The sequence below is a fragment of the Malus sylvestris genome, chromosome 2 (assembly GCF_916048215.2).
Source record: "Malus sylvestris chromosome 2, drMalSylv7.2, whole genome shotgun sequence".
In the NCBI taxonomy this organism is placed as follows: domain Eukaryota; kingdom Viridiplantae; phylum Streptophyta; class Magnoliopsida; order Rosales; family Rosaceae; genus Malus; species Malus sylvestris.
In genome coordinates, this window is record NC_062261.1 from 37100391 (window position 1) to 37118155 (window position 17765).

At 37.8% G+C, this 17765-nt stretch overlaps 3 protein-coding genes and 1 pseudogene across 4 annotated transcripts; 2 read left to right on the forward strand and 2 right to left on the reverse strand.

The window, feature by feature from the left end:
- Positions 1 to 222: 222 nt before the first annotated feature.
- LOC126603717 (uncharacterized) lies at positions 223 to 630 on the reverse strand. Its single transcript, XM_050270662.1, has one exon. It carries the CDS (start codon positions 628 to 630, stop codon positions 223 to 225), a length of 408 nt encoding a protein of 135 aa, XP_050126619.1.
- A 1219-nt stretch (positions 631 to 1849) lies between these two features.
- LOC126599590 (uncharacterized) lies at positions 1850 to 2991 on the forward strand. Its single transcript, XM_050265986.1, has 2 exons — positions 1850 to 2110; positions 2670 to 2991. The coding sequence occupies exons 1-2, from the start codon at positions 1906 to 1908 to the stop codon at positions 2897 to 2899; spliced, it is 435 nt and encodes a 144-aa protein (XP_050121943.1). The 5' UTR covers positions 1850 to 1905; the 3' UTR covers positions 2900 to 2991.
- A 651-nt stretch (positions 2992 to 3642) lies between these two features.
- Positions 3643 to 7590, reverse strand: LOC126599599 (thylakoid lumenal 19 kDa protein, chloroplastic-like; annotated as a pseudogene).
- A 3612-nt stretch (positions 7591 to 11202) lies between these two features.
- On the forward strand, positions 11203 to 17391 carry LOC126599566 (putative RING-type E3 ubiquitin transferase C3H69). 2 transcript variants are annotated; one of them, XM_050265970.1, is made up of 8 exons: positions 11204 to 11426; positions 12064 to 12151; positions 12248 to 13041; positions 13386 to 13455; positions 15855 to 15943; positions 16015 to 16075; positions 16451 to 16535; positions 16848 to 17391. In XM_050265970.1, exons 1-6 carry the CDS (start codon positions 11416 to 11418, stop codon positions 16049 to 16051), a joined length of 1089 nt encoding a protein of 362 aa, XP_050121927.1. In that variant the 5' UTR covers positions 11204 to 11415; the 3' UTR covers positions 16052 to 16075; positions 16451 to 16535; positions 16848 to 17391. The 2 variants fall into 2 exon arrangements, with proteins under 2 accessions (XP_050121919.1, XP_050121927.1); XM_050265962.1 differs by lacking the exons at positions 15855 to 15943; positions 16015 to 16075; positions 16451 to 16535; positions 16848 to 17391 and adding an exon at positions 14911 to 15386 and having other exon boundaries at positions 11203 to 11426.
- The last annotated feature ends 374 nt before the right edge of the window (positions 17392 to 17765 follow it).

The following is a 17765-nucleotide window of genomic DNA, read 5'->3' on the forward strand; positions in this document are numbered from 1 at the left end:
AAAATTTCTAGAAGTGTTCATATGAGCTTTGCCTTTCTGGCGATTTGCATTTTTAAAGCTCGGGCCTGTAGGAACCTGGTTGTGAAACTGGACACCATGGTTCTTGCCCTTTTGGCCTTGCTTGTAGCCACATCCTCGTTTGTAATTATTGCCATAAGAGGATGTGGTATTCCCATCAAGGGAAACAACATTCACTTATGGGAATAGTGCTGATCCAGTAGGTCAAGACTGATGATTCTTCATCAGAAGCTCATTGTTTTGCTCAGCTACAAGGAGCACAGATATCAACTGGTTGTACTGAGTAAAGTCTCGTTCTCTATACTGCTGTTGCAGGAGTATGTTGGAGGCATGAAAAATGCTAAAAATCTTTTCCAGCATGTCTTCCTCAGTAATGGTTTCTCCACAGAGCTTCAATTGGGAGGTAATTCTGAACATAGCAGAATTGTACTCAGTCACCGTCTTAAAATCCTGGATCCTTAGGTGAGTCCACTCATAACGAGCTCTTGGAAGAATCACCGTTTTCTGGTAATTGTATCTATTTTTCAGTGCCTTCCAGATGATTAGTGGATCTTCAACCGTGAGATATTCGCTCTTCAGTCCCTCATCAATGTGGCAACGGATAAAGATCATGGCCTTTGCCCGATCTTAAGAAGATGCACTGTTATCCTCCTTAATAGTTTCTCCAAGATTCGCTGCCTCTAGATGAATCTTGGCATCCATTACCCATGTAAGGTAATTCTTCCCAGTAATATCCAGGGCAAAAAAATCAAGTTTTGCCAAGTTCGCAATTTTCTTTTCTGAAAGAAAAATAAGGTGTGTAAGAACTTGCAATAATGTGTATTCTGAAGGAATATATTGTTAGAACTTATGGTTCTTACAAATTTTTCATTTTAATCTTCAGGCCAAAATGATAAGCACTTGAAACTTCAGGCTCGAGATTTACATGATGAATGAGGAGGGCGATTGTACCGCACCATTTTCATTGAATAGCATATGATGGGCGATTATTCTGCACCACTCAAGCATTAGAAATTTAAATATGCAAAGCAGAGTGGGTGATTATACCACACCACCTAAAATTGCAATAAAATTAAATAGCAGGCAAATTTAAATATGCAAGGTAGGGTGGGCGATTATACCGATCCATCTAAAATTTGCAATAAAATTAAATCTACAGTCCTAGATGGGCGATGATATCGCACCATCTTTGATCACAGCAAAGATAAATAAACATTGGTTTAGAAATTAGGAACTGCACCAAGCAAGAAATCAAAGATATAAGTAAATGTTATGTTGAGAACTAAAAGCAGGCATGGTGTGAACAATTCTTCACGAGGGTATATCCAGTAGGTGAGGCAGAGGAAGAAGAAAAATAGTAAAATCCTTGAAGGAAACTTTTTTTTTTTCTTTCGGCGGAGAGAAATGAGAAAATGTTTTAGGGTTAGAGAGTTGTGCTGATAACGTATTATAAATAGGCAAAAGTTAGAGAAATAACCTTTGCTAAGAGCAAGAGTGAAGCATATGTAATATATCACACTGTTTTGTTTATTAACTATGATTGCAGGTAAAAGAAAAATAGGAGAATGCAGAAAATATTCTAACTTATCTTTCTTCTCTTATTGCTTTTTGTATCCGTGTGTTTTGAACACTCGTAGTTGCTCTACCTTGAAAACTTACAAAAACTTCACTATTTAGCATATGAATCTTTACCGTATACATGTGAGTAAACATACTCACTATTTACAACATAAGTGACAAATTTTGTTAGGGCCCCCCTCAACGTCCCCCCCCCGGGCCGCCGCCCCCAAAAAAAAAAAAACACGACCCCAACTTAATTTCCATTTTCCATATGTCATATTATCTCCTCCTCTCTGTCTAATACACACAATAGACTGAGTATTTTTCATGGCTCTATCTTCGGGCATTACTCAAATCTTCTTATGCAGGCAGTCAAGTGGTTTGACGGTCAAGAGTTGCTCAAGTAATAGTGATAGCAAAACAAGCTCATCCCAAATCCAGACGAAGAAGAAGCCGTGCTTGAGATGCAGCACCCTTTACTCAGACCACGACAATTCCCCTACTGCTTGCTCCTTCCACGGCCACACTACTGGTAATTATAATCTTCATACCACAATCATCCACATGTTAATTTCCCCTTTCAGTTTCTCACCCACATGTTAATTGGGATCTTGTGGGCTTTTACTAAAAGCGTGTTTCCTTTTGATTGATTGACATCAATATCGATAATACAAAGACTAACCAAATTTAGGAAAATGATTTCCGCACATTATTTTTTCGCACTATGCATATACTATTTCTTTTTCTTCTAGCAATTGGATTAGATTATACAATTCAAAGGAGAATTAAGCGCTAAAATTAAGACGGTGTGCAAAAGGAGAAAATAAGTGTCATAAATCACTTTCCTAGCATCTCCAGCAACGTGAGCTTGAATTCGGTTAAATTTAAAATCAAATTACGTAAACGTTATCGTCTCTAGTTCTGGGTAACATGGATATTACACAATATTTAGTTATTTGGTCAATTTTTCTAATGGGATTGAATCATTAAGGGAGATAGAGAAAAATAGAACAAGATTTGACCAAAAGTTATTTTCTTAGTTTCGGATCGTGCTTAAATCTCTATGTTGATAATTGGATATGGTTTTGTAGGGGAGAAAGGATTATTTGCTCTAGCTCCACCACACCAAGGGATTGATGGAGAGTGGAGTGACAAGTCTGGAGTAATTGTGTACAAATGGAATGAGAAGAACAAGAGACCAAACACTGGAAGTGGGAATTGGAAGAAGAGATGGAGCTGCTGTCAAGAGTATGATGAAAATGCCACACCTTGTCAAAAGGGATGGCATGTTTCCTATGATGATGGCTTCACTTTGTATTAGCCACGGTTGAATTTGCTTTAAATAATTAAATGTATCATTTTTTAATATAAAATTTGGTAAATAGTTTATAAATCACAATCTTTGTTTTTTAATTTTTTTTTCCTGAATATTTAACTTTGCTTTGATGGGTGAAAGTTGATGTGCCGCGTTGCTCCGTCAAGGCTTTCGCCCATTGCAAAAAATTCCCCACTAGGGCCTCCAGTCGGAGTATGGCCTGTGTCTCAGTCTCAGTGTGGCTGATCATTCTCCTGGAACAGCTAAATGATCATCGCCTTGGTAAGCTAGTGGCTCACCACTAGATAGACAGACGCGAGCCCTTCGTTGGGTGGATTCCTCCTTTTGCTCATCAGTCTATGGGTATTAGAAGCCGTTTCCAGCTGAATTTTAGACATATAGGTTTGTTTCGTAAAAAATGCGGTTCTTTAGACTCAATTGATGTATTCAGTCTCAGCAACTCATATTTTTCTTGATTCAATTCGGACAGTTCAGAAAAAGCACTTTACATCCCAGTGCTTCTAATCAGTACAATTTGACTTGTTCTGGTTTCTACTTGTGCAGGACAGTAACAATTTTTTACGAGAAAACTTGTATTCCAAGTCACATTAGGTAGGAAGCACAACTCATTTCATAATAGCATGGAACTTCTTAACGCGCAGAAGAAGCTATAAATTCACTAATTTTGAAGTGCTTATGGAAATTAAATTGAAGGAATAAGCAGATGGGAAGGCCTGCATGGAAAGGAATGATCAAAAGGCGTTTTATTTCATAGTCAAAATCAGTATATATTTCTCAAATGTGCACAGCAGAACCACATTGTCAAAAGTTATCAAATGCAATAAGCTAAAAAGATCCAGTAGTCTTGAAAGACTCATGAACATGCTGCAACAAGTCATGGTCACGGTTCCACTCTGTCGTTGGCGCATTGACAAAATGTGCATACAGCTTGTTCCGAGCACAAGTCACTGAAATCAAACTGTGAGCAGCAACTCCATCGATCTCATACACATAGTAAACCTGTCCCTTCTCGTCCTTCCTCTCCTCCGATATCACATTATCCGGGCTTGCTAGCAAGTCCTGCAAGTTCACATCTGACAGAGCCAAATTGTTCAGCACCGCATCCTTCGGTGCTAGTTGATTAAACCCGGAAAGGAATGTCAAGTACTCTTTTTCTGACTTCTTCTTCGGGTTGTAAAATTCGCTATCAGTCCCATTTGTACCTGTTCAGCGAGAAAGATACACTAAATATTGAGTTCGGATTTACAGTTTGACAATATAAATATGTCTATATTAAGCGCCACAACGTACTTAGCATGTGACACATATGTTGCAGATGTAGTGAGCATATATGTACGTACCCTTTTCGACTTTTGAGACCAAATGATAGCGATTTTACCACTTGTAAAACAAAGGGTTGAACCATAGAAAATTCTTGCAAGAGAACAAGTGTTTGTAGTATAGAATGGCTCAAGCAAGGTCGATCTCCTCAGGGACTGATATAAACAATTTACGAGTTTTTGTGTATTTAACTTATTTAACTCTAAGAACTAAACTAATTTGACGAAACTAAATACTACTGGATGTGACTTAAACAAATATCTAAAATGGGAATTGGTTTATAGGAATAATGATTCAACTAAACAAAACAAGTAAATGAGAAAATTCAAGATAAAATAAATGATTGAAGAAAAATAAATTGACAAGGTGCTAGAGTTCAACCTTTACCAACAACACTCCTACGTAGCTCTTCCAATTGCTTAAATAATTGAAAACACACATGCTTTGAAGGTTGGATTTTCCTTGTGTATGTTTTACTTGTGACATTCAAGCTAAAACGCATACCACTACATGCAACTTATCCATGACATTTGGATTAAATATAAACATGAGTGATTCATTAATCTTGGTGAAAATCCTTTTTGTTAAACCATGTAATCCCTAAGAGCATGATATTTACCTTAGGAGAGTACAATCCTCAATCACAAGAAGCACAACCAATTTTAACGTGACATTCGTTCAAAATTGCATCCGATAACTTTTCTAAGCATCCTAATGGTGATCAAGCATCAAGGTACATAGATAGTTTAATTCAGTGATTGAAAATATCAAAGCAAGCATGTAACAACACTTAAGCAATTGAAAAATAAATCTACGTATTCATGTTGCGGCTCATGGCCTCACTCTAACAAAATAAATTAGTTACACATACTTGTATTAATACATAAGAAATTATCCATAAAAAAATAACAAAGAAAGAAGACACCCGTTTTTGCAAGACGAGCTCTCCGTTCCTTTTGCTCTCTGCTCCTGACTTCCTCTTTCCTCTGCGCCTCTTTCCCTGCGCTCCTCCTTTGCGCACTGCTATCTTGGCCCTTTTATTTTCTGCCCTCTCCCGTGTGCTGCCCTCCTGTCAGTCTCTCTGCTCCATTTGCTTTTTTTCTTTCTGTCCGCATGCCATCCCTTCTTCTCTCCACTCTGTCGGTCTCTCCACTCTGTCCCCCATTTCTTCCTTTTGTCCCAGCCTTCGTACACATAGAATTCATTCTAATAGCTTAAGCTTCTGGAAAAAAGTAGGAGTGTAGCCATATGCATTGAACCAAAATAGCTAGTGCCCTTATCACTGATGCTTAAAATCTATTCAATCTTTTCTGTAGGGTCTGCGACATCATTTGTTCTCATCACATGATCTCTTCAACTTTGAATTTTGGGTCAGTATTCTGTGAGAACCTTAGTGGGATTATGTTCATTTAATTATGGTAGACCAATGGCTACTAAACTGATGATTATTTATAGGTAACCGAATAATCCCCCTTCCTTTTCCTTTCTCTTTTTTTTCCCACTTCCGTGTGTTCCCTCCTCTTTTCCAAGTCACTAAGGGCCCGTTTGTTTGACAAGATTAAGAAGGACTGGACTGGACTAGACTATAGTCCTTTGTTTGGTGTGCACCAGGATTAGCTTTAATGAGCTTAGCAGGGATTCGCTCGGATTAAAGACCTCCTTAGCCGTTCTTAACGAGGATCCCCAATTTTGGGCGGACTCGTAAGCCAGAGAAAACATGTTGGAACCCCAGTCCCACATCGGACAGAGGGAGAAGAGAAGAGTGCTTTAAATAGAAATACCCCTCTCTAACTAACATCGAGGCCTTTTGTGATAAAACCCCACACCTGAGGATTGTGCAGGTGGTTAAGTGGGGACAGTATCAGTGTTGTTAGAGTGGGCCCTCGGCCCGTCGACCTGAAAATTTCCATAAAACACGAGAGATTTTCGGCGTCTTCCCTCATCGTCCTCATCTCTACGTCTTCCATCATCGTCATCCTTGCCCTGCACCCTCATCGTCGTCCCTATCATCTACCATTTTCAAACCTAGATCCCACAAAATTGGAAACAAAAGGCAAAAATTTCTGCAATATTTCCATTTTCAAAACTAGATCCAAATCCAAAATTCAGAACAAAAAAACGAAAAAAAAAATACAAAATCGTTGTGCGTCTGAAACGCTCAACATCTGTGCTCACACTCCACCTAGTCCAGACTCCTTGATCGCAGAACTTTGCTATTGACGCTGGAGAAGCAGACCCATTAATACCCAGATGACCCAGACTCTGAATGGGTTCTGATTTGCCAATTGGGTCCCAAAAAAATTAGGAAGAAAAGAGGGAGATGAGCAGAGAGAAATAGGAAGAAAAAGATGGAAATGAAGAGAGAGAGGGAGGGGCGAAGAAGAAAGAGGAAGTAACAGAGGGAGATGAGTAGAGAGAAATAGGAAGAAAAAGATGGAAATGAAGAGAGAGAGGGAAGGGCGAAGAAGAAAGAGGGAGATGGACGGAGCAAACTTGGAAAGAAATGGGGATGGATGGTTTCTAGAATGAAAAAAAAGATAGTGGTAGTAATAAAATATTACTAAATATGTATTAAATAATATAAAATATTAATAAAATATGAATTAAAAATATATTTGTTATTGTCCAGCATTTTAGTCCGACACTGCACCAAACGCTTCACTAAGTTAGTCTAGCTTAGTCTAATCTAAGCCAGTCCAGCTTAGTCCCTGAAGCTAGTCCAGTCCGAGATAGTCCGGTGCAACAAACGCACCCTAAGGCCACAAGTGGAAAACAAGCCTCACTTCCAATTCTTTTGTTTGTTTTTATTATTTTCTTTTCTCCTTTTTGCTTGAAATTGATCCCAAAGCAAATTTAACTGCACACTAACACAAGATAAGGTAAAATGCAACCATTTTAACACAAAAACATCACAAAGACTTTATAAATGGATGGTATAAATGCATGAAATATATGAGTGATCACCAAACGTTCTTTCCATCCATCTGGCACGTCATAGACATACTCGGCGGAGGCTTTCTTGTCGGAGTTGCCACCGTAGCCGCCATAGTTGGCCGCGCTGGCAGCAGTGCCGTAGAAGATTTGGTAAGTTGTTTCTGCTATGGAGTCTGCTAACGAGGGTGGAGAGGCGGTTAGGATGACAGCTGCAGCGGCGGTGACAGTTAGTGTGGTGGTTAAGGTAGTTAGGAGTGGTTTAGAGGGCGGGATGGGGATGTGGGATTTGGGCGGTAGGGGAGTTTGAGGTGGTTTTGGAGATGTGATGTTGTTGGTGGTGGTGGAGGAGAAGGTTGAGGGTGAGAACATGGTAGCCATGGGATTGGATTGAGGGGGTGTGGTTCTTTAAATTGTTTGTTATCTTTGTGGTTCTTTAATTTGTTTGTTATCTTTAATTTGAGATTTTCCTTATCCTATGTGGTGGGCGAAAGCTCGGATAATTGGCCATTGACCAATCATGTAAACCATAAGATGGACACTTTCCTTTTTCCTGTCCACCCTAGAGGATGTATGGAGATAGAGAAAGTATCCAAATGACAAAGAGATAAAGAAGGTATCCAAATGACAAAGATATTAGGATAGTAATACTTGCAACGCTTCATGTGAGAAATGCACATTATTTCACTCTTTACCAATAACGTATATTTACAGCAGGTTTTAAAAGACGTTAGGCGCTAATTAGGCGGTGAGTTGGGGCCTAGTGCCTAGGTAGCTAGGCGGGACTTAGGCGGGTGCTTAGATGGACTAGGCAGATTTAAGTAAATTTATTATATTTCATGTAAATAAGTGTCTGGTTATACTTAAAATATATATAATTTCATTATAAACTACAAAATAGAATGACATATATATTATGAAGTATTCGAACATAATGAAAACATGAAAACAAGCATATAATGTATGTTCATTTAAGTATTTAACAAGTCTCTTACAATTTATTGAAAAAAAATAAAATGCAAAATGAAAGTTATCTATTTTTTGGCTAAGTGTGTCGCGACCTAGGCTGGTGCCTAGGCGGGTCTAGGCGAGCTAGGCAGGTGTCTAGGTGGGGCTCTCAGCAGGTCTAGGCACCATTTCTTAATTTTCAAATGCCTAGGCATTAATCCTAGGTGGCGCTAAGCAGGGAATTTTAGAACAACGATTTGCAGTATAAATTTTATTATCAAAACTAATCAATTATTTAATCTTCATTTATTGATTATCTCTATAAAAGTTTATTCAAATCGAAAATTGTTTAGCCATTCTATATGTTACTTTGGTAGTCACACCATCCATTTGCTCCATTCATTTGGATGGATTGATTTTTCAAATAAATATTAAAAAATTAAACAACTTTAATTTTATAATGTACACAAGCGACCCCACCTAACGGAAGATTTGGAATAAAATTGAGCACGTTCTAAAATTTATATAAGCGCTCGGCTTAATGGATAGAACTTTGTTGTTGTTGTTTGTTTATTAGTTCATAAAACACGTGATCCCTAAAACTCTAATCTCATATTCTTTATCTCCTTAGTCACGTAACTGATAGCTATATTATTTTAGGGGAGAGTCACTATTCACACGAATGGCATTATGGTCCATTCAACCCAACAAAAAAATCAGCTAAATTAAAGAGTACTCACCACAAATTCGTGTCAACTTTTGTAACTAACGTATTTATTGTCCCTATTTTATAAAATTTTAGAAGTTTAGGAGTTTTGACGAATAAAAAAGAACAGAAAATATGTTGAGCACAATATAGTTTCAGAATGTGCCTATCATGAATGATAAGTTTATGTTAATTCATGAAACACGTTATCCGTAATATTGTGGTAATTTGAAAAGGAGTTTCATTACTCACGTGAATAACACTCGGTCCATTCTACTAAAAAGACTAGCTAAATTAAATGGAGGTGAATTGTCTACCCTCTCATTTCCATACTCTTCTCATCCCTTCTTGTTTGTGTGGTCATGATTAAGCCACATTAATATTTTATATTAATTTTTTATAAAAATAATAAAACAAAAAGTAATAGAAATATAAAATGTTGACGTGACTTAACCGTAATCACACAAAACATGAGAGAATGAAAAAAGTATGAAAATGAGAGGGCATACATTCCATCTCTAAATTAAATAGCACTCGTCAGTAGTTGGTGTCAGCTATTGTAACTAACATATTGTCCTTCTTTTATAAAATTTTAGTAGGACATCTGAGGAATAAAAAAGAACAGAAAATAAGTCATAGTACAATATGGTATCAGGGTGGATCAGATATTTATGCTAAAAATGGTATAAACCCACCAAATTTGGTTATTGTTACTATACTGACTGAAAGCAAGTAACTAAATTTAAAATCAACAAACGGTATATAAAAAAAAGAACAATTTATTTTACATGTCTCTCAATTTGGGTGGTTTTTCGATTTCATTTCGGTCTGTTGACCCTAGAAACTACCAAGCTTACGTGGCGTGCAGGCCGAGTAATCTATAAGCTAACTACGTCCTTCGATGAATGCGGGGCGTGCCAACTCGTCGGCCGAGCTCGGCCGAGGAGTAAATTTGTTGATGTTGCGTTGGGTGCGCGGCTGACTTCTACGTCTTGCAATTGCGACCGAGGAAGGAACGCGTCTCGGCCTCTTGGGTTCTCGAACCTGAAGACAAGGTTACTATTCTTTACGAAGTTCACGAATCATCGTCGTCGGATTCGGTCACAGTGATGTTATTCGTCAGAGTAAACTCTCGCCGAATCGACACCAAAGTGTAAGGGCACAAATACTCAAAACAGATATAAGTCTTGATGGTGAATGTGGTTCGGCCGTCCGAATGCCGAACTCTAAATCCTACTTGGGAGTATCCAATCATAAAACAACTCGGCGTGCAATGCGCCGAGCTCGATATACCGTAACACCTCACTTCGCCGAGAAGGCCAATGAGATGACCTCAATCAATAAGGACCCGAAAATCCTCCTCGACCGAGACTTGGATAGGTAACCAACCGTTCTCGCCGCAGTGCTGTTGATGCCAACAGAAGATGTGTCAGCGAAAAAGAAGGAAAAAATCTCAAGTTGTTGAGAGTTTGCGCAGGGCAGTTTTGTATTGATTTGCAGGGGGCTTGAATGATGCACAGCCTCCCCTATTTATAGCACTGGATCTCTTTGAATCCGAGTTAAAACCCTACTCGGACTAGGTCTTCTCCTCCTGATCAACACCAACTCGACCAGTCCTATTCTTACTAGGATTGTGAACCTAGTCCTTAACCGAGCCGGATTCGCTTCCAGGTTATTAGTCCTGCCGAGACTCCTCATTGCACTAGGACTCGACTTCTTGCGTTATGACCTAACCGACCTAGGTTTGGAGGCCTACGTACTGAACGATCCATGACATTCTTGTCGCAAGGCCTTCCGGGCCGAGAATGATTCTATACTCGGCCCAAACTATTATTTTGGGCCCAAACACGGTCAGATGTAACTGCTAGCCATATTTTGATAGAAGTTGTGATAGTTTGAATATGAGTTTCATTACTCACATGTGCGACAATGTGTTCCATTCTTCCAAAAAATAAAAAAGCCAAATTCTATGGTGCTCACTATTGGTTCGTGTCAATTTTTATAACTGATGTTATTCTTATTTTATAAATTTTAAAAGTTTAGTGGAGTTCCAATGAATAATACAAGTTAAAGTATAATAAGGTATCAAGGTAGTCTGTATCAAGTTGTATGGTGAAGAGGATTAATCCACCATCAACGTGTGGTGGGATATCTCCTTTATTAAAAATAAGAGAAAATTTGAGGATTAAGGTGGAACGAACACTAAAACTTAGGAGGCAAAATGTAATTAACATTATATTTAGACGAGGGATATCTCCTTTCTTACAACCCACCGTTTTGTCCGCGACTCAATCCACTTTTCCGTTCACAGGGGCATTTCCGTAATTTCACGTCAGAACCAATGGCATTTCGTATCGTACACCGACCGCCGAAAAAACCCTAGGTACTCACAATTTTGACCCCTCTCTCTCTCTCTCTCTCTCTCTCTGCATTTCTTTTCAGAGTCTGGGGATGATTGAATGATATAAGGCGCGGTGGTTCGTCGCTCCCAATTTTGTTTCTTCCTCATTCTATTGGTTCCGAAGCTTTTTAGGGTTTCCAATTTTTGTTGCACAGAAAAACCCCTTTTTCTTTATCTCTCGATTTCTTGATCGCCATGTCCAAAAGGTGGGTTCTTTTTCTGTTTTTTATATGCAAGGAACGAATTTGGATATTGAGTTTGTTGAACCATCCAATTTTTAGATGTTGTGATTTGCCATGTTGAATATGTTATCTTTTGTGTCTCTTAGGATTCGTGGAATAGCTGTTTTTAATTTAATTTATAATATATTTTTTAATTGTTTGGTTGCTGGGAAAATGGAGGAAATTAAAAGGAGTTGTTGCCGTAGTGGTAGAATGGGTTGATTGCCCTTTGATTAATTTACTGGGTAATGTGGGTTAGGAGTCCTCTGTGAATCAATATTTTTGAATTTTCAACGTTAATTTCAAATCTTTTGTTTTGAGTCAGTGTATGATTATGTAATCTGAATATTTTGAAGATATGTAATGAAAATTCATGCTTTTTTATTTAATTTTTTAATCCATATCGTTGAAGCGGCTCTTCGCATGTTTTTTAAACCTTACACGGAGAGTAAGGTAGTACTAGAGATGATTGATGTTGTGAAATTTTATCTGCAACAGCAGTTTAGCTAATATTCTTATCCGATAGTAGTCATATTACAAAGAGGATTCGATGGCTTATTTATTGATTATGCTTGGTTAAGGTTATTGAACTACTTTGTATTGTCATTTCTGATTACCTCAGGGTTCTCTGCAAGTTTTTTGCACATGGCGCCTGTTTGAAAGGAGAGCATTGTGAGTTTTCACATGATTGGAAGGCTTCACCAAATAATGTAAACTATTTATTCTACTTTAATTGCACTTGCATTAAGCAATAATGATCAACAATTGGTACCTTATTAACTTTTCTTTCTGGTCCTTCATAACAGATATGTACCTTTTATCAGAAAGGAGCTTGTGCATTTGGTAGTCGATGCAGATATGAACATGTCAAAGCTTCTCGGGCTCAGTCTTCAGGCTCATCTTCATCAACAAATTCTCAGCCATCCCTTGCTGTTGATTCTGCATCTCTGGCACTTCCTGTGAGAACCTTAGCAAGCAGAGTTTCTCTTGCACCCCTCTCTCTTTCAGAACTCTCTGCTTCAAGTAGCCCTTTCTTACCTCCCTCTAAACCTGCCTGGAATGGTTCTCTGGAGGATGACTATGAAAATGACGAAGTTAATGTTGGGGAGACTTGGAGTACTAGACCAGAAGATCGTGCTATTTGTTCATTTGCTGCAGCTGGTAGTTGTCCTCGTGGAGAAAAATGTCCTCATATTCATGGAGATTTATGCCCCAGCTGTGGAAAACATTGCTTGCATCCTTACAGACCTTTGGAAAGGGAGGAGCATATGAAGACATGTGAGGAAAAGCAGAAGCAACTTGAGGCTTTGAAACGTAGTCAAGAAATAGAATGCAGTGTTTGCCTAGAACGTGTTTTGTCAAAGCCCACAGTTGCTGAGCGGAAGTTTGGAATACTCTCAGAATGTGATCATCCTTTTTGCATATCTTGTATTAGAAATTGGCGCAGCAGTTCCCCAACTTCTGGCATGGATGTCAATAGCGCATTGAGAGCTTGCCCAATATGTAGGAAGCTGTCGTACTTTGTCATTCCAAGTGTCATTTGGTATAACTCAAAAGAAGAGAAACAGGAAATTGTTGAAAGCTACAAGGCAAGGCTCAGGTAATATTCTGCGCAAGTATCTTATAAGCTGGGATTCAATTAGCAGTGCTTTGTCTTCTGCCTTGGATATATTTTACTATTCTTAGCTCAGAAAGGAACTGTTATGGTTCATTCTTTGTTATAAAGAAGCTACTCAATTTGGAGGACAGAAATATCAGTTTTCTATTCCTATTGTGATTTGAAGTTGGAAAGGCCTTAAAAGTGGGATCCAAAGATCTCTCTCTCTCTCTCTCTCTCTCTCTCTCTCTCTCTCTCTCTCTCTCTCTCTCTCCCTCCCTCCCTCCCTCCCTTCTCCCCTTTATTTTTTGTGTTTGTACTGTAATTACAATTATTTTGTATTGCAGGTCAATTGATTGCAAACACTTTGATTTTGGAAATGGGAACTGCCCATTTGGAACTAGTTGTTTTTATAAGGTAACAGAAATCCTACATGGAATTTTCCTGCTGCAATAATCACTGCATTGTTTTTTCTGTCATGTTGAGTGCAATTAACCATGTCAATAATCTAATGATGACTTGGATATATATATATATGATGGTTAGTCTACTTGTTGAAACTGTTAATGTCCCATGTCTTGAGCCTCAAACACAAAAACCTAAACACTGTACCTCTATTATTTTTCCTTGTGTTTGTGGAGTCATGTGGTATATTTTGTGATAGATTTGGCTTAGCCCCTTGAATTTTATTTTTGTTCTAAAACTTGCTTTGTTTTTTTCTCTTCAATTGTTGTTCTGATTGATTGCTGGGCGGATGCCTTATTTTGGTGTGTTTGGGTGGAATTTGTAATGTACATGAGGATCTTGAGTTATAATATACTTGGGATTTTAAATTCTATGTTCCACCACATATTTAGCTTTACCATTGTGTAATTAGCCCTACCTTAAAGGTTCTTGCTAGTTACTGCCTGTTCTAGGTGGAACTCTTTCAACTTATGTAAATTTTCTCTTTTATATATAAAATTCTTTTGTTTCTTTAAAATAAAAAAAAAGGAAAAAACTTAGTTTTCTTGATGAAAACATTATCTCCATGTCACCAACCCAAATTACGGGCTGTTCGCTGCAGTTTAAGTATGTACTTGTTCAAGTGGGTGGTAGGTGGGGATAAGGCGGTTCATTATTTCATATTAATTTTTTTAATAAATTTACGCTTAAAGATTTGGTTATTTAGACCTTTGCAGTCTTTGTACAAGTGAATTGTATGATTTATTCCCATGCTTATGCACGTGCAACAATAACTAATAACATTTAGAATCAATAGATTACTAGTTGTTGAATAATCTCTTTAGACATCTTTAGTTTTCCCAAGGGCTTGCAGTGGTATCTGCATTATAGGATTGGCAGCATTGGATAACAGATTGCTTCAATCTAAAATTAGTATTTGTGATGAGGACTTTGCCACCTCGGCAACGGGTTCATCATTATCTTTGTTTGTTTCTTTTTAGTGCTTCTATTATACTTCTGGGGCCTTAAATTTGGATAGTTTCTCGTCTCTGGTATAGTAGTAGTTTCTCGTCTCTGGTTTAGTATCATTCTTGTGATACCAGATTGTGGAATGTTTGCGAAACAGTTTTAGTTTATAACATGTTCTTTTTCTAATCATCGCAAATGATTTTGCCACTTCAATGGGTTTATAACAGTTTCTTTCCCTCCTTCCCTCCTTCCCTCCCTCCCGTTTTGTGATTTAGTCTATCATATCTAAACCTTTTATTGATGTATTAGTTGTATTTGGTTATATTTTAGGAGATGCATCAAACTAGATTCTCATGAATGTTAGCCTTAGAATCATGTGCCTTTGTTTTTCATTTTACTTTCTCGGAGAGGATTAGCTTTGTGACACCTTTAATGGATGGAATGTTTGTTGTATTCCAGCATACGGTCAAGCCAGGCTCATATGTATGGAAATTTCACAGGCCACCTCCAAGAAGGCCTCCTCCGAGAAGGCCTCCTCCACGGCGATATGATATTGTGCCTATGGATGTCATAATTCATATGTTCGAGCACTTAGAAGAATTGGATGATTATATGTTTGAAGATTTAGAAAATGAAGATTTAAACCCATGGGAGAGGGAGTTATTAATGCATATGGGTTTGGATACAAGTGACTCTAGTGAAGACGAGATAGATTTATGGCCTTGAGCTACTAGATTTAGCCGGTTGTATCATCTGAAGTTTTCTACTTGGTTTCGGAGTTGCTGTGTTTTGATTGTAGTTTGTATTTAACAACTCCTATTTATGATTGATGTATAGATTTACCCTCTACTAATGGGGTTATTTTTTGTGAATCTCGAATAGTCTTCATTGGTACGATGTGATATTTATGCTAATGATACAAAAGTTACTTAAAATTTAAAGGCTAGTTTAACTGAAAAAAAGGGAAAAGGAAAAAAGAAACTGTTCTGTGGGTTTGATTTGATTTCCATTCGTGCTATAATATTTTGGTTGTAAGCTTATCTGACCAATTACCATTTTGCTCTATTTTGGAGTGTGTTGTCTATAAATTTAGGTGCACATAACAATTGCTACAGGCAAACAAAGTCTATTATGTCATGCATTCTGTCTTCCTCTTCGAATTTTATCTGCAATGGCTCTTATTTTAGGTCTTTCTACTGTCATGTACACTTCCATCTCAAGATATGTTTGATTCTGCTTTTTACTTTCTCTGCCGGTACATAGTCTGTTGTGGTGTTTACTGTTATGCTCTTACATTTTGTATACGTATCTCGTTTGCATGCGCTATTGTTTACTGTGCTTGTTTAGATCCTTTTTTTTCTACAATAATTGGGTAATGAACTTGTCTGTTGGTCTGATTGCAGCATGCATACCGAGATGGCCGTTTAGAGGAAGTAGCACTGCGTCATATTGGAAATGAAGATGGTCAGACGGTGATAGCTACAAATATTAGGTTTTACCCTGTACCTTTGATCATTTCCTCCATTTATTTTCCTTTTCATACTAAATCTGTGATGTTTTCAGGTTGTCAGACTTTCTGTCTGATCTGCACATAAGATGAACAGTGCCGTTTCAATGTCCCAATGTAAGTTTATGCGGTTTGGAATTTGGTTATTTACTACTACTGTTGTCCATAAATGTGTTTGTCCATTTAGGGCAGACCTCTAATGCGAAGGGTTAAGTTGTCAAATAACACATACTAAGTTTTGCATAGAACAGGATGATGTGTCAGTGAAGCGATGCTAATGTTTATGATAGGCGCACGCTCATACCATATCGTACTGTAACTTATGGGCAGTGGTAAACTAGACCGTGAACTTAGTCAAACTGAACGTTTAACTTGTTTGGTTGGAGGTCATTAGAGTTGCACATTCATGAGTTTCCCTTCATGAGGCTGGTAGACCAGTGTCCTTTTTCAGTAAAACAATGCCGTATGCTTCAGCTTTGCCTAAATGTGCAGGATATTCTTTTTTCATCAAGAACACATCCGCAGCTCTCATGCTGGTTTTTCAAATGGAAAGTGGAATGCTCCGGTGGTTTGCAAGGTGTGATTTCTGTACTTTGAATGTTTTTAATGATGGTAGAAGACTGTTTTCCATCAAAATTTCCCTTAAATGATGTAGGAAGTATGTTTTAATGTTTATCTTTTTTGTTTCATTTACAACTTAAATACTGAACATGGGGCTGAAATCAGAATCTTGTATTATCCAATTTCTCTTGTTTTGGAACACTGATCGTCATTTCAGTCTCACTTTGTTCCTGCCGCTTAATTTTACTCTGGATTTTTTAATTGTAATTGTGCTTTCTTTTGGCAAGATATATATCTAACTTTATACGATACTCGATTCTTGATGCAGAATTGGTTGCTGGATGGCTACATCCAGTTGTGTGAGAGTCGACATGCTTGGTTGCCGTGAACTACATTTAACAGAATTCTAAATAAAGTTATTACTGAGTGCATGAGTGTATGTTCAGAATTTTGACAATTATGCAATGTGCCCGTCTGTGACTTGGATGAGTCTTCAGATCGGGACGATAAGATAGTCTGGATAACCGCATGTGTCATCAAATATCAAACTGGTTGGGGGCTGTGTACATACATACACAAATGGCTAGTTCTTTAAAGGGACTTTTATATCGCCGGCAGTAGACACTTTGATAAAATAAATGCCTTTTGGATGATGCCTTTGGGGTTATTTGTCATGTTTTTGTTCTTCTGATCAAACAAGAATGGTACTCATTCAAGTAGAAGATTCAACGATGGATGCCTGCAGGTAGGGTACTCCGGCAATTTCCCAATTTATTGTTTGTGGTTTTAGCATCATTGCATTCAGAAGGTTATATTTGTCTTAATTTATCAGGTTATATGAGTCCAGTTTGGAGTAAATTTCCTTTGCGGTACATGTCTTTTCACTTTTAGCAATTTTGCTTATGTAGTTTACTACTGCTGCAGTTGAGTGCCAAATTGCGTAATTCTTAGTCAATTTGTTTAGCGGAATGAGCACGCCAAGGGCGCACATTCTTGTAGTTCCTCGCGTGCTAATTCCGCTGATAAGAGGAATAATAGTTCGAAACTTTTTACAATAGTTTAGGAGAGGTGAGAGTTTCAAATCCGAATGTACAGGTAGAAACTCAACATCATCTATTAGAATATTAGACCATATAAAATGATGTTTTAGTAGTTTTATTTTATTAGCATAATTGGGTGGTTTTGGTAACATTATATTTATTTACTTACTTTTTCTCACCGGTTATTTAGAAACCGTACCGTTAGT